Source organism: Euleptes europaea, chromosome 6, assembly GCF_029931775.1.
Source record: "Euleptes europaea isolate rEulEur1 chromosome 6, rEulEur1.hap1, whole genome shotgun sequence".
NCBI classification, from domain to species: Eukaryota; Metazoa; Chordata; class Lepidosauria; order Squamata; family Sphaerodactylidae; genus Euleptes; species Euleptes europaea.
In genome coordinates, this window is record NC_079317.1 from 70,462,920 (window position 1) to 70,477,042 (window position 14,123).

Here is a 14,123-nt window from a genome sequence, read left to right on the forward strand (position 1 = left end):
CCCTTTTCCTCCTCGCCTCTGTATCAGTCGGTTTCCAGATCGATCGGTCGTTGCACGAAGCTCTCCGCCCCCCCCCCCCATCCCATGCTCTGGCGATCGTCGAGGTCCCCCCACCCGCTGTCTCCCCGGCTGCCTCGCCGTGCCTCCTTGCGCCCCCCTTTTCTCTCCCCCCTCCCTCCCCCCCCGTCTCCCTCTCGCTCTCTCCCTCTAGGTCACGCGTGCAGTCTGCCTGTCCGAGACCCGTCGACCGCCCCGAGCCCAGCAGCTCCGCCTAACGCCAGCAGCCGGGCCTCCCCTCCTGCCTTCCTCGACGCCGGTTCATTTCCCTAGATCTCCGGCCGATCGGCGCAAGGTTCGTCCCCGCCGTCCAGCGCCGCCCGCTTGGCCATGCCTGCCGGCCGCAGCCGGCGCATCCTTGGCTGCGGGCTGCTGCAGCCCAGCGCTCCCTGATGCGCCCCACTGCGCCACCGGCGGCCAGCTGAGCGCCGGCGGGGCCACCATGCCACGATGGTGACGCTCTGGCTCGTCCTGCTGGCTCTCCTGCAGGCCCCCGGCTCCCCCGGCCTGGCTGCTGCCGGGGAGCCCCCCGGGGGTCCGGCCTGCGCCAAGGGAGGAGAGGCGTGCGACCCGCGCTGGCGCAGGGATGCCGGCGGGCGCGGCGGGGTTTACGAGCACCTCGGCGGAGCGCCCCGCCGCAGGAAGCTCTACTGCGCCACCAAGTATCACCTCCAGATCCACGCCAACGGGCGGGTCAACGGCACCTTGGAGAAGAACAGCGTCTTCAGTGAGTACCGCCGCGTCGCCTTCGCCTCCTTTGGGAGACCCCCATCTCTCCCCCACACACACACCTTGACATGGAAGTCAGCCCCATTGATTTCAGGGGGGCTACATTCCGAACGAGCCTTTTCTTTCTTCGCGGGGCTGCCTTAAGCGGCGACGTCTTTAACTGGACATGTGTCGCCTTTCTCTCTCCGGGCGGTTTGCAGTCCCTCCTTAGAAACCTGCCCAAGAGATCAAGCGAAGATGGTCAGTTTCACTCCTCCAGGGGTGAAACTGACCAGGGCCACCAGATGCCTCTCTGAGCGCATGGCTCACTTGGAAACATCCCAGAGCTGCAGCCCTCCTTATTAGATGCTCTTTTCGCCTTAGCCCTGACCAGCCTGTTTCCTTTATTTGGTGAAACTGTGCTTTCTCCTCACCAATCCAGACTTTAGACTGGGGACTTTAGGGTTTGGTTCCAAAACTCTTGAACACCTGAAGTAACAAATAATATCGTGGTGGGTGGGAGCTGAGAATGAAATGAGTGAATTAATGAATAAACATGGCTGTTCCAGCCCTGGAAACATAGTGACCTCTCAATATGAGACAGGGAAATTGTTCTATCTATCCTTTAAACAAAACACAGAGCGAATACCAATGCTGTCATTCCTATTAAATACACTGCAAAAAACACGAAATCAGCAGTGGAACCAATGCAGTCCTAAACAATGATTGACAGCCCTTATCCAAGGGCTCAGGGGAGATAGAGACCTTGCATGACTAAGGGCTGGACCAAAGAGGAGCAAAACAATGCTGAAGAAGAATGTCTTTGACCATGCCCAAAGTGCCTTTCCTGGGCCAATTGACAATCACAGCTAAATGAGTGGCTAGGACAACTGACAGGTAGAGGGCTGGCAGGTACAGACTCTGGGCCTTCTCTGCTTTAGGATCAGGTATGTTTCTTCTTACCCCCAAGGTTGGGCAGTAAGTCCTAAGGAAATTGTAACCCACAAAGCAATGTAGTTTTTGTTGAGCACTGTGCCACTTTCAACTGATTGACAACATCCTTCCGACTTACTAAGGTTGCAGTCTTGCCCAGGTTAACTGAATGCAGCACAGTCAGGGCATGGAGTGTCAGGATCATGACCATGTTGCCTGAATATTACAGTGCAGTCCTCTGCATATTTACCTGGGAGTAAGCCTCGTTGAGTAGAGTGGAACTTATTCCTGAGTAAACCTGCACAGGATCATGCTGCTGGCTGCTTTTGAATAGTCCCAGGTCACTCCCCTTTTCCCCTTTCCCCATGAAACATACAAATGGAGGATATGATGGGAAAGAAAGCCAGAGGTGGGGGAGGGCAGCCTGCAGTGTCCCGAATCAATGGGATCTTGTTCTCTTTCATCTCCAGATGATACTCAGTGGAGGTAGGTATGAGTGACTGCCCACTGCTTTTGATAGAATGCCAAGGGGGACAAAGGAGCCAGCTGCCAAGGAGGCAAAGCAAAGAGTCTTTTCAGGTTTGCCTCTCCCCAAAAGAAGGGGAGGGCAGAGCCCAAAGGACACCCCCTTGGTGTGCCTGGCTGTTCTGTCCTGTTCGCACTCTTTCCGGGACTCAGCTTCAGGGCTGCTCGGTGTGCTCTCATTCGTCTAGGAACGCATCCCTGTGCTTGGAGCATCACTGAGCGGACAAATCACCTCCTGACTTTACAAAGGAGGAGGAGGATAATGTGGTGACTGTCTCTTGACCTGTCTGACTTGATTAAGGTGTGCCAGGGCTTTCACTTCCCAGGATTCACTGGCCTGGGAGGATCTCTCTTCACACCATGCTTGATATGTGTGTGTGTGTGTGTGTGTGTGTGTGTGTGTGTGTGTCTTCACACCATGCTGGATATGTGTGTGTGTGTGAGAGAGAGAGAGATACCACTGGAACCATCGGGGTTTTGTAAATAGAATTTCAGGGTGACTTTAGCACTTTGGTCTGTTTATTTGGTTTTCTACTCTCTCTTCTCCCTCTGTTAACCTTGTTTGGGGATTTGAGAGTATTTAGGGCAGAGGAAATGACTCCTGTCTCTTTTCAAATTGACTCAGAAAATAACAACAAACATGGGAAGCAAACCGAGCTTGTAAGCAGCATAATAGTGTTGCGTACCAGAGAAAGACGGGCTATATACAATACAGTGTGAAATATGATTCCCCCATACAAAGGGGAGCAGAGGTTGGTGTGAGTTCAAGTATTTACACTTATTGCTTGATGATTGTGGTTATCCAGGGATGGCATGCATCCATCATAGAGCTTTCAATCACCCATAATTGTGATTGAACAGAAACTGTTCATGTGGTAAACTGCAAATGATCAGTTGAGAAGTCCCCAAGGAAATGACTAAGCAAAAGTTAAGCACTTCCACATCTCACTGAAACCAATAGGACTTAAAAGAGCTTAGCTTTGGCTGTATGGTGTCACAAGTGATGAGATCAACCAAGCTACATACTTACATCAGCTCTTATATTCAGCTTATGAAGGTTCCTAAAGATGTAGAGGAAACAATCTTTCTGAGGTGGACAAGCAATTTCTGAGGTGAACAAACAATCTTTCTGAGGTGAACAAACAATGGGATAGATCTAAGCAGAATAGATACTCAATGAATTAAAGCATTCTTCTAGTCCAGCCAATCATGTTTTCCATGAATCTTATAACTTCTCTTTTATATCACATGAATCTTATAACCTCTTTTATATCACATTTGAGTCTCCTTAGGAAAGAGAAAAGTCATTTAAAGAGAATCACCCAGTCTAATCCTTTTACTTCAAGACATAAGGGTAGCCGCTGTGTCTGTCAAAAGGTAGAGAAAGTCGGCATATAAAAACCAACTACTACTCCTCTTCCTGTAGGCCTTGAGTGTGGTCTGGAAGCAAACTCAACAAAGCTAGACTTAGTCAGTGCCTGCATGGGAGACCTGGGAACATTCTGTATATTATCTTAACTTCCATAATGGAATTAGTGTATAAGTCTAACTACCTATCTACACACAGGCCTACTGAATCAGGCATGATGCCATTTGTTGTGACTAGCAAAGAAAGTGGCGAGGAAGAGCTTCGACGTGATGTTTTGATTTCTCTGCTAACTTTTTGTGAATTCACAAATGCAAGTGTAAAAGCCTGTGATGACTTGCATGTACGGAAGAGTTGTCACTGATCAAACACAGCAGATAGAGCTTTCATATTGCTTTTTTAAAAAAAGAACAATGGCAGCAGTTCACACATTCAGTTGAGAACTGTCAAGTCATATCATTGTACAATGGCATGCTAAGTGATAGACATGCATGTGTGAATGAGCCATGTCAGTTTCAAAGTGACTTCACCATACATTTCCTACTTTTTAGGCTTACTCTGAATGAGAAGGTATGGCCTTCTCTAAGGGTAGATCTTAATCTACAAACAGTTTAAGCAAAAACATTTCCTTGCGAGATACTAAACATATAATCAAAGATACCAAAATTATTATTCATGAGAAATCAAGGTGCTTATTTCAAAATCTGAAGCTTGGATCACAAATATGCACATATATCATTAATTCCTTCAGCATCTCGTAGATGTTTCATTATCTTGGACATTAGCCATCTTCACAATTTTTAGGTAAATATCTACATGGGGGGGCATGCCTAAAAATGATAAAATGGGAATGCACCAAACAAAATGTTTGAAACGGTACATCTCGTGGTGTGATTTTAATTGACGTGATTTTCTTATGATTGTTTTGTGTTTAAATACAGTAGGAAAGCTTTTTTAAAAAAAGTTAAAGAACAATGCATGAATGTATTGGCTATACTTATTGGAAATGTGGGATTGCCTGTGGATCTCCCTTCAGGGCATACTTGTTGGCAAGCCCAGGTTTGTTGCTCTGTCGTGTGTGAAAGAGCCTTTCCCACATCCTTGCCTTTCTTGTTGCCCTAGTCTGGGTGAGGAGATGGTTGATGATGATGACTGAAACATTTCCTCTCTTTGAATGTGGCTCAGACAGCCATATTGTTCTCTCCCAAGGGCTAGGCTGACTTTTAAAATGACAGCCTTCCTTTCATGGGTCCCATACAGGGCTCTGAGACGAGACCACTTGGCTTGCTCCATTTTGCCCTCTGGAGACCTCAGCAAGAGCATTGTTTGGAAATGGGCAGCTTTGTGGTTTGTTTCAATAAGTCAAGCACCCTTGTGCCCCTAAGAAAGGCATTAAAGGGGATTTAAACTTTTTATAGACATATAGGATTAGGTGAGCCTCTAGTTCAATGTCAGATCTTTCTTTCTCCAAGCAGTTCAATCTCAATCAAACAGCTGGGGATTTACTAGTTAAAGAGGTTTGCTTCAAAGAGCTCCCATAATCTTATTTTCTTGTGTTGTCTTTTCTGAGGATCAGAATTTGATTATGAGTTGAATAAATACTAGCCCTTTGGTGTTATGTTTTCAGATGGAAGTCACATGTAGATCGTTTCGGAAGTCACATTTAGACTTTTTCATATCAACAACCTGAAAACAGAGACCCTAACCAGCAAGTCCTAGGAGACCTGGGTGTGAAATTTTTGCTTAGTTCTGAACTCAGCGGCTAGCCTTGAGCGAGCTGTGCTTGACCTCATTTCCTTGTTTATTACATGGGAACCTAAATGGTCAACTTGATAAACCGATTGGGGAGATGAAAGGAAGAGGGATCATTTTGCACATCGGCATGTCAATCTTAAACAAATTGGTTGTTATCCAAAGCTCCAAGTGGATCCAGTGCTTGTATGAAGCTTTTTGGCTTCCCTGACCATATCAATGCTGGGAGTAGATCATGGTGGGTAGATCAGTGCTGGGAGTAGATCACAAGGGCTGAACTGTTAGTCTGTCACTAGCAGTAGAAAAGAGTAGGAGTCCAGTAGCACCTTAAAGACTAACAAAATTTCTGGCAGGGGGTGTTTGATGTATGCAATTTGTGTGTGTACCCGAGCTTCTGGGGAAATACTGCAGCCACAGAACTGGGGCAAATTCATGGAAACTGTCCAATTGAAATTGAGTGAGCTTACTTCCAACGTGTAGGCTCAAGATGTGGAAAATGTAATCATAAGGAAGAAGACAATGGTGAGGTGCATGGATCTTTTCTTATGTAAAAATAAACCTTTACCTTTCTGTTTTAGGCATTCTAGAGATAACTGCAGTGGATGTTGGAATTGTTGCTATCAAAGGCTGTTTCTCCGGCAGATACCTGGCCATGAACAAAAGAGGCCGACTTTATGCTTCAGTAAGTGCCCTTTAAGACAGAAGCATTTTAACTATGGCAAGGAAGTTGAAGCATCCTCCACTCGAGTGCCAATCATTTTCAATGGGGATTTAAACGCCATTGTAATCTGAGGACCCCCAATGCTGGTGGCCATGCACAAACATGGAGAGAGAACAAAAATATGCCCTTGGGTTTAATTTGGGGGAGGGATTAAGCAGCCAAGACTCAGAGGTCTATAGATGGAGCATAATGGTAAGTGGGAGGCATGCTTGTTTTCCTTTGGAGCATGTAGCCCTTCTGCCACCCCCAAATAATCCAAATTGCATATCAGAGAGGGAGGGAGGGAGATGATACTGACCAACCTTTTTGGCATGTGCATTTAAACATGTAGAGATAGATGCAGAGACGATAAGTAATTCATTCAGGTGAGTGAGTGTCAAGAGCTAAGGAAGTCTACTGTTGACAGTATGATTAAAAAGCTTTTCACAAGGAGAAAAAAGTCTCCCAGGGATGTCAATGGGAGTCCCATTTGCACAAGGTAATGAATGGGGCCATCAGCATGTGTAAAGTCATTTCAGTTGGGAGCTAATGCCAGAGGTGTAGCAGCTGCTAATAGTCCGGAAGAAGGTGTAAATTAAACAAAGCTTCTCCAACTCTTTGCAATTATGCTTCTGCACTTTGATCTGGCTTTATGGGTAAGTTTGATATAAGACTCCATCCCATGCACTGCTTCTGCCCATTACTCAGCACTTGAGCAGATATTTTACTATACCTTTCACTATTTCATAACATGTCTTATTTGAACATGTCTTAAAATGCTTGAGGAGAAAGAGCTAAACTGGGGATAAAGTGAGAGAGAAACCTTTTATCTATAGCAGCAGGTAGAAGAGAATGTCCCCTGCATCTGCTTCTCAGTAAATCCCCTGAGCCAACACATGGGTGGCTGCTTTCATCCATTTGTACATCCCAGCTATTTTGATTTCACCCTTTCATCAAGAGTTCCAACGTAGTGTCTGATCAGGCATGGGTTAAGATGGGCTGTGAGATGTTTTGTGACTTAGAATATCCCATCTCTCCGCCTAGGATTGGAGTTAAGGGTTCTGGCAACAGATTTATTGTGGGCAGAATCTTCTGTAGATGACAGTCTTCTCTGCTTCTAGATTCCAGCACTCTAGTGGAAGGCATAAGATAACTCGTTGATGAGGGTTATGTTTTAGATGACAAGGCATATTTTTCCAATATGAGGCTATATTTGTTCTGATGTGTTATTTTACTAAAGAATTAAAAAGATAATGTTTTAAATTGCTGTTCCACGTAAGAAGAAGTAAAAGTTGCCATAGATTAAATGGTAAGGTATCTCTGTTCTTCATTAGCTCAACCACTGAAATGTTAGTAATATGCCAATTAATTTAAATATATTAAATTGTTTATTTAAGCGGTAATTGGACAGCAATTAATAAACTAAATACAATCTTTAAGCAACTGAGAATTCTCATTAAAATGCTGGAGCTACTAACGTAGTCAACTCAGGTTCTTTACAAGGCCATCTGCCCTTTCCTGCACACGTCCCCCAGATAGTAATTTGAAGACAGATCAGGCCTGCACAGTTTGGGACCAAACTAGGGCTGCCAACCTCCAAGTACTAGCTGGAGATCTCCTGCTATTACAACTGATCTCCAGCTGATAGAGATCAATTCACCTGGAGAAAATGGCCGCTTTGGTCATTGGACTCCATGGCATTGAAGTCCCTCCCCTCCCCAAACCCGCCCTCCTCAGGCTCCGCCCCAAAAACCTCCTGCCAGTGGTGAAGAGGGACCTGGCAACCCTAGACCAAACACAGTCCTCCACTTATATAGAGATGGGTGAATATACCGCATGGGTATATCTGTATTTCTCTTACATGTAAGGAATTGTAGTTGGCCACTCTGCTGCATAGATGTGAAGAGTATGGATACAATGTGTCTTAGCTTTCTAGGTATAATGTTTATAATGGTTTATAATAGCCTACATTTATTGATATCAGCGTTTTCTGCAATTACATTTCTTAGCATATCGTAACTTTCTTGTTTTGGACACATGGCTGACACAATTGAGGAATATAAACCTACTTGTTGGGTTCACCTTTCTGGGGTTTTGTGGGGAGACCAGATAATTGGGTCTCCTTTGGAACTAAGCCCAGGCAAAGCAGACAGGGACAAAACAATTGCCAGGCTGTAGGTGGCCCATGATGCTAGGCCCCGCCTCCACACCAGCTTCTTTTTAAGGGACCTTCTCCAATCATTCTGATTTGTTGCTGGAAAACAGGAAATGAAGGGAGGGGTTTCTATGCATTGTACCCTTGCCAATATGTCTTTATTACATTACAGGAGAAGTGATTCATGTTTTAAGGTCATATTTTTACTTGCGCAAAGACAGTTTGCCTGTCTTCAGCAGAGGGTAACAGATCTTGAATTTTAAAATTCTCTTAAAACAAGTTCCTTTTTACCTTATTGATCTCCAGTATAATTTTATTTGGAAAAAAAATTATACTCCCTCATAGCTATGAGGCAGTGCAGAAATAGTATCTGCTCTAGTCCATTCTCCTGGTTTTAAGGGTATATATTAGAACATACCTCCTTGCTCTCTGTTCGTGGAAACCTAGCACATGATACCTATGCAGGCCTGAATTGGCAGTGGAATGAGAATTAGCCATGAGAATTGTGTATTGAAGCAGTGAATCATCACTGCTATTTATGCGTTGGTCTGATTATTTTCTATTGGCTTCTTCATAGAATCATAGAGTTGGAAGGGACCACAAAGGTCATCTAGTCCAACCCCCTGCACAATTCAGGAAATTCAAAGAGTAAGGATTGCTGCTTTGATATAATTGCCTAGTTCTACTACTCTAGATCAGGGAGGAATATTTCTGGCTCTCTCATTTGTGTATTTCTATACCGAATTTTTTTTAATAGGGAAAAGTAACGACCCAGGTGGTTCACAACAATCAGCAAAATTAAAAACACAATTCAAAGTCCAACGTAACTTGCAAAACCCCAACAAATTCTCCCTCCAGAATCCTCGCTGTTTCCTTCCAGCCCCAATACTCCTCTCATCCCACTTCATTTAACTGAGATCAGAAGGGCTGCTTTAAGATGAGGCTGTGCATATGTATTTCACTTCAGTTTGTTTGCACACAAGTGCCTCATTAAAATTTCTTCATGGATGCTTTGCTGTGTAACTTTATCCTTTAAAGCTCTGAGATTTGCCAACCTGGATTCACCGTTATGCTAAACAGAGAGGAGATTAGGGCCCCGCTGGGGCCCAGCCCTTGTGCAGTCCTCTGTGAGGGTGTAGAAAGGGCCCATTTACTCCCTCTGCTGGGCTAAATGAGAACGTCCTACAATTTTTTAAAAAAGTTTTAACACAATGCATGTTAAAACATGCTTTAATAATTTTTTTTAGCTGAAAACAATTTTTTTAAAAAAACCTTTGGACAATCTATTCCACGTGCCTAGACTACAATACATCAATTCTGATTCCAAATAACATACTATGGTTATCCAACCTATATGGAATACACTTAGCACTTTGTAGCGCAGTCAGTTTTACCCTTTTCATTGTGCCCCACTCTTTTAACAGCTATTCTTGTTTACTGAGTAATAATTTGAGTCTTCCAGCATCCATGCAAAACTATCTCGCTTCTGTCGATATCATGAACAGCATTTCTCTGTACATTACTGCACTGTTTCTAAGTACTTCTATTTTAAAAATTCTGGACACATTGAAAGTTCAATATCCCATGCATCTATAATTTTCCAGAAAATCCCAACTATGCTGCATCCACACCTCATATGCCTACAGCCTTTTTTCACATGCCAGGGTAGTGGCAGTAGGGTTGCCAACCTCCAGGTGGTGGCTTGAGATCTCCTGCTATTACAACTGATCTCCAGCTGATAAAGATTAGTTCACCTGGAGAAAATGGTTGCTTTGGCAATTGGACTCTATGGCATTGAAGTCCCTCCCCTCCCCAAAACATGCCCCCCTCAGGCTCCACCCCCCAAAATCTCCAGGTATTTCCCAACCCGGAGCTAGCAACCCTAAGTGGCAGTCATGGTTCTATTTGTCAGGAAGTCCGAACTGCAAACATGAGGATCAAAATATGTGGAGAACTTATTTAAAAGGTTTAAAAAATACATCTATGGAAGAACTGGGCACGCTCCAGAGGTAGTCAGTTGCACCTATATCCCACAGAAATCAGTGGACTTTAAGCATTTAACTGTCTCTCTCTACAGATAATGAATTTAATGGGATTTCAATGTGATTGAAGTATAACTAATCTCTAGGGTTGCCAAACTCCTAGCAGAAGATCTTCTGCTATTACAACTGATCTCCAGCCAATAGAGATCAGTTTACCTGGAGATAATGGCCGCTTTGGCAATTGGACTCAATGGCATTGAAGTCCCTCCCCTCCTCAAACCCTGCCCTTCTCAGGCTCCACCCCCAAAACCTCCCGCCAGTGGTGAAGAGGGACCTGGCAACCCTACTAATCTCTGAACTACACCCAATATCTAGCCATGCTATCACAACATGCCATTATGAAGTCAATGTGGAGGTGTATGAATTACTGGCAGTGATATGGTGGAGAATTTGGTTTTTTTAAAAACTTCCTTTAGGTTTTGCTAGAATAAAAAAGAAAACCTTGGTAATAGTTAAGGTGCCATAAGACTACTATTTATTTTTCTGCGGCAGACCTACAGTTCACTCCTAAGAACACTGTCCTGGGAGTAAGCCCTGTTAAATAGACTTGAGTAGGATTCTGAGAAGACCTGCTTAGGATGGATTTTTAACACAGTTTCTGATCTAGTATAATTATGTTTATCAAATGTGACTGATATTTGACATTTTAAAAGCTATCCTTCTAGAGACACAATTCATTCTTGTCACAAGATTTACAATTCTGGGAACCTACGCCTCCATTAGTTCACAGTAAAAACTTTCTAGCTTTCATGGTCGTGTGTTTGCAGTGCTGATTTTAAAATGGTGTGTCAGCAGACATGAGTAGACTTTGGTCTCTGCCATTCTCTTCCAGCCTTTGGTAATGTAAGATATTAGGTATTGTACAAGCTGGCTGCTGTGATAGGACACCACAATGTTAGATAACAATGGGCCAGATTAGAAGATACTGCATCCCTAAATCCGCCGTGGTGATGTGCCACCATTTTAGAGCTCAACGGCCATTTTGGCTCTTGAAAATGGCCAGGGTGGGTGAGACAGGTGTCCTTCATCCCCCTGCAGCACCTTTAAAAGCTAAAGGCAAGTCTCTGAAACATGGTGGGGTTGAGGATGCAGTATCATCTAGTTTGGTCCAGTTAGGGTTGCCAACCTCCAGGTACTAGTTGGAGATCTCCTGGTTTTACAACTGATCTCCAGCCGACAGATATCAGTTCACCTGGAGAAAATGGCCGCTTTGGCCATTGGACTCTATGGCATTGAAGTCCCTCCCCTCCCCAAACTCCGCCCTCCTCAGGCTCCTCCCCCAAAACCTCCCACCGATGGTGAAGAGAGACCTGGCAACCTTAGACTCAGTGTTAGCCACCTTTAATATATTTTTTTTAAGTGAGAGAAAACTCACTACATGGAGAGTTTGCACATTTGAACTGCCTATTTTCTAAGAGGTGTCCATGCACATTAGAAAAGCATATGGAGTTTTTAATGCATGGTGGACCCCAATTGGTGCCTCCTTTTGTATGTTTCAGTTGGTTTGTGCCACTGGCTTCCTGTCTAACAGCTGCTGATTTTTCCTCTTCGATCATTGGAGCTGATGGTTGCCGTTATTACTTTACAGGAGACATACAATGCTGAGTGTGAATTTGTGGAAAGGATCCATGAGCTGGGCTACAATACTTATGCCTCACGCCTGTACCGGACTGTGCCCAATGGAGCGAGCGGCAAACGCAAAGCCAGCGCTGAGAGACTCTGGTACGTCTCCATCAATGGAAAAGGCCGACCCAGGAGAAGTTTTAAAACCCGCAGGACCCAGAAATCTTCTCTCTTTTTGCCTAGGGTGTTGGATAACAAAGACCATGATATGGTCCGACTATTCCTTACAAACACTAAGTACCGAGATAGTCTATTAAAGACTTCAAATAAGAACCAGAGAAGAAGAAGAGGACACTAGGATGTTTTGTAGGTGGGGTAGCTAGGATGGAGAAGGAAGACCAAAATCAGTGTTCAACATGCTACTAACAAATACAGTTGTGTGACCAATATGGTCTCAAAAATTAAGGCCATACTATTTTTTTTATATATATACGGTATCTGACCAGTCAAACATGCTAATAGATGCTTTATAATGATAACCCATTGGTTATGAATTAATAAATTGAAGCATGTTCACACTTCATTAGATTGATGTAATAATTTGAAACATTTTTTCTTTGAGTATTTTCCTGATCTTCTTCGATCAGTATCGAAGGGTATCTGACCAGTCATACATGCTAATAGATATCTGATCAGAAGGGTATCTGACCAGTCATACATGCTAATAGATGTTTTATAATGATAACCCATTGGTTATGAATTAATAAATTGAAGCATGTTCACACTTCATTAGATTGATGTAATAATTTGAAACATTTTTTTCTTTGAGTGTTTTCCTCACCTCCTTCGATCAGTGACATTTTAATATATCACCTCTCAGGACACCAATTCATAATCTTTTTAAACCCTCTAAATTATAACCAGCTGGGGTAATTTAAGAATGCATTGATTCTGTAAATTTATAATTAATTATCCTGACTTTCAATGTAATGAGCAGTAAGTATGTTATTATGGATTATCCTTGAGTTTATAATTTGACACATTTGGTTTATTAACAGTTTAAGCCTTGCAGGGGAAAAATGCATGCTGTTAGGTGTTTTTGTTTGTTTGTTTAATTTAAAATTTTGTTAGGTCGAAACTCAAAGATGTGGTTTTGCTTTTTCATGCAAAGCTTGATGAAGCATAGAAAACCTATTTGAAATGAGACTTTGGGACACTCTGTGAGCCAGGCTATTACACATTGTAGCTGGTTCATTGCTTTGAAGTCAGATTATAATAAAACAATGTAACTAAAAGAGAGTAGTTACTCCATTCAACCATTGTCACACATGATACCCAAAAGTACATTTGAGCTGCTCATCCTGTTGGCACTGTAAGTGAAGCTTTTAAATGTGAGACAGAATGCGGAAAGAGGTCAAATATACACTTTGGGCAGTGGAGGCTTAACAATGGCATTATGGATCCATTTAAGGACACTGATCTGTCATATGCCCTGCAATCTAGAGCAACAAGAAGGCCAAAAGCTTTATAGTGGCATCCATTTTCATGGACAAGACCTGACTTCATGTGATGCATGAAGTATATTGAAATAAGGTAAAAGTTCTTCAGAATACCTGGAATGCTCACCTGTGTCTTCTCATCCACATCCACAATCTCATGGTGGGATAATACGTAAATAGGCCGGGAATTTATATCAATCATTTTTATTGGCCAAATGGGAATCTTGGACTTTGTTCACCATGCTGCTAATGCCTGATGATGATTGCTAGCATAAAAATGTTTCTTATAGGTGCATCTTAAAGAAAGGGTACACCTCTTCCTCTCTGGCATCTGCTGCTCATACAGATGGCAAGACATCCCAGGTAGTAATCAAGTCCACACAGAAATGTGAAGCCTGGGGTTGCCAGCCTCCAGGTACTAGCTGGAGATCTCCTGTTATTACAACTGATCTCCAGCCGACAGAGATCAGTTCACCTGGAGAAAATGGCTGCTTTGGCCATTAGATTCTATGGCATTGGATCATAGAATCATAGCATTGGAAGGGACCACCAGGGTCATTTAGTTCAACCCCCTGCACAAAGCAGGAAATTCACAACTACCTCCCCCCACACCCCAGTAACCCCTACTCCATGCCCAGAAGATGGCCAAGATGCCCTCCTTCTCATGATGTGCCTAAGGTCATAGAATTGGCATTGCTGACAGATGGCCATCTAGCCTCTGCTTAAAAGCCTCCAGGGAAGGAGAGGTTACCCCCTCCCAAGGGAAGTCCCTTCCCAAACCCTCCCCTCCTCAGGCTCCACCCCCAAAACCTCCCGCTGGGTG

General features: G+C 43.7%; 1 protein-coding gene across 1 annotated transcript; it reads left to right on the forward strand.

The window, feature by feature from the left end:
* Nucleotides 1–507: 507 nt before the first annotated feature.
* FGF3 (fibroblast growth factor 3) lies at nucleotides 508–12,216 on the forward strand. Its single transcript, XM_056851772.1, has 3 exons — nucleotides 508–784; nucleotides 5,920–6,023; nucleotides 11,827–12,216. The coding sequence occupies exons 1-3, from the start codon at nucleotides 508–510 to the stop codon at nucleotides 12,157–12,159; spliced, it is 714 nt and encodes a 237-aa protein (XP_056707750.1). The 3' UTR covers nucleotides 12,160–12,216.
* Nucleotides 12,217–14,123: the final 1,907 nt, after the last annotated feature.

Coding starts and splice junctions, on each gene's coding strand:
- FGF3 (XM_056851772.1), top strand. CDS start 508: ATGGTGACGCTCTGGCTCGTCCTGCTGGCTCTCCTGCAGGCCCCCGGC. Junction 785..5,919: donor GGAGAAGAACAGCGTCTTCA/GTGAGTACCGCC, acceptor TTTCTGTTTTAG/GCATTCTAGAGATAACTGCA. Junction 6,024..11,826: donor GAGGCCGACTTTATGCTTCA/GTAAGTGCCCTT, acceptor ATTACTTTACAG/GAGACATACAATGCTGAGTG.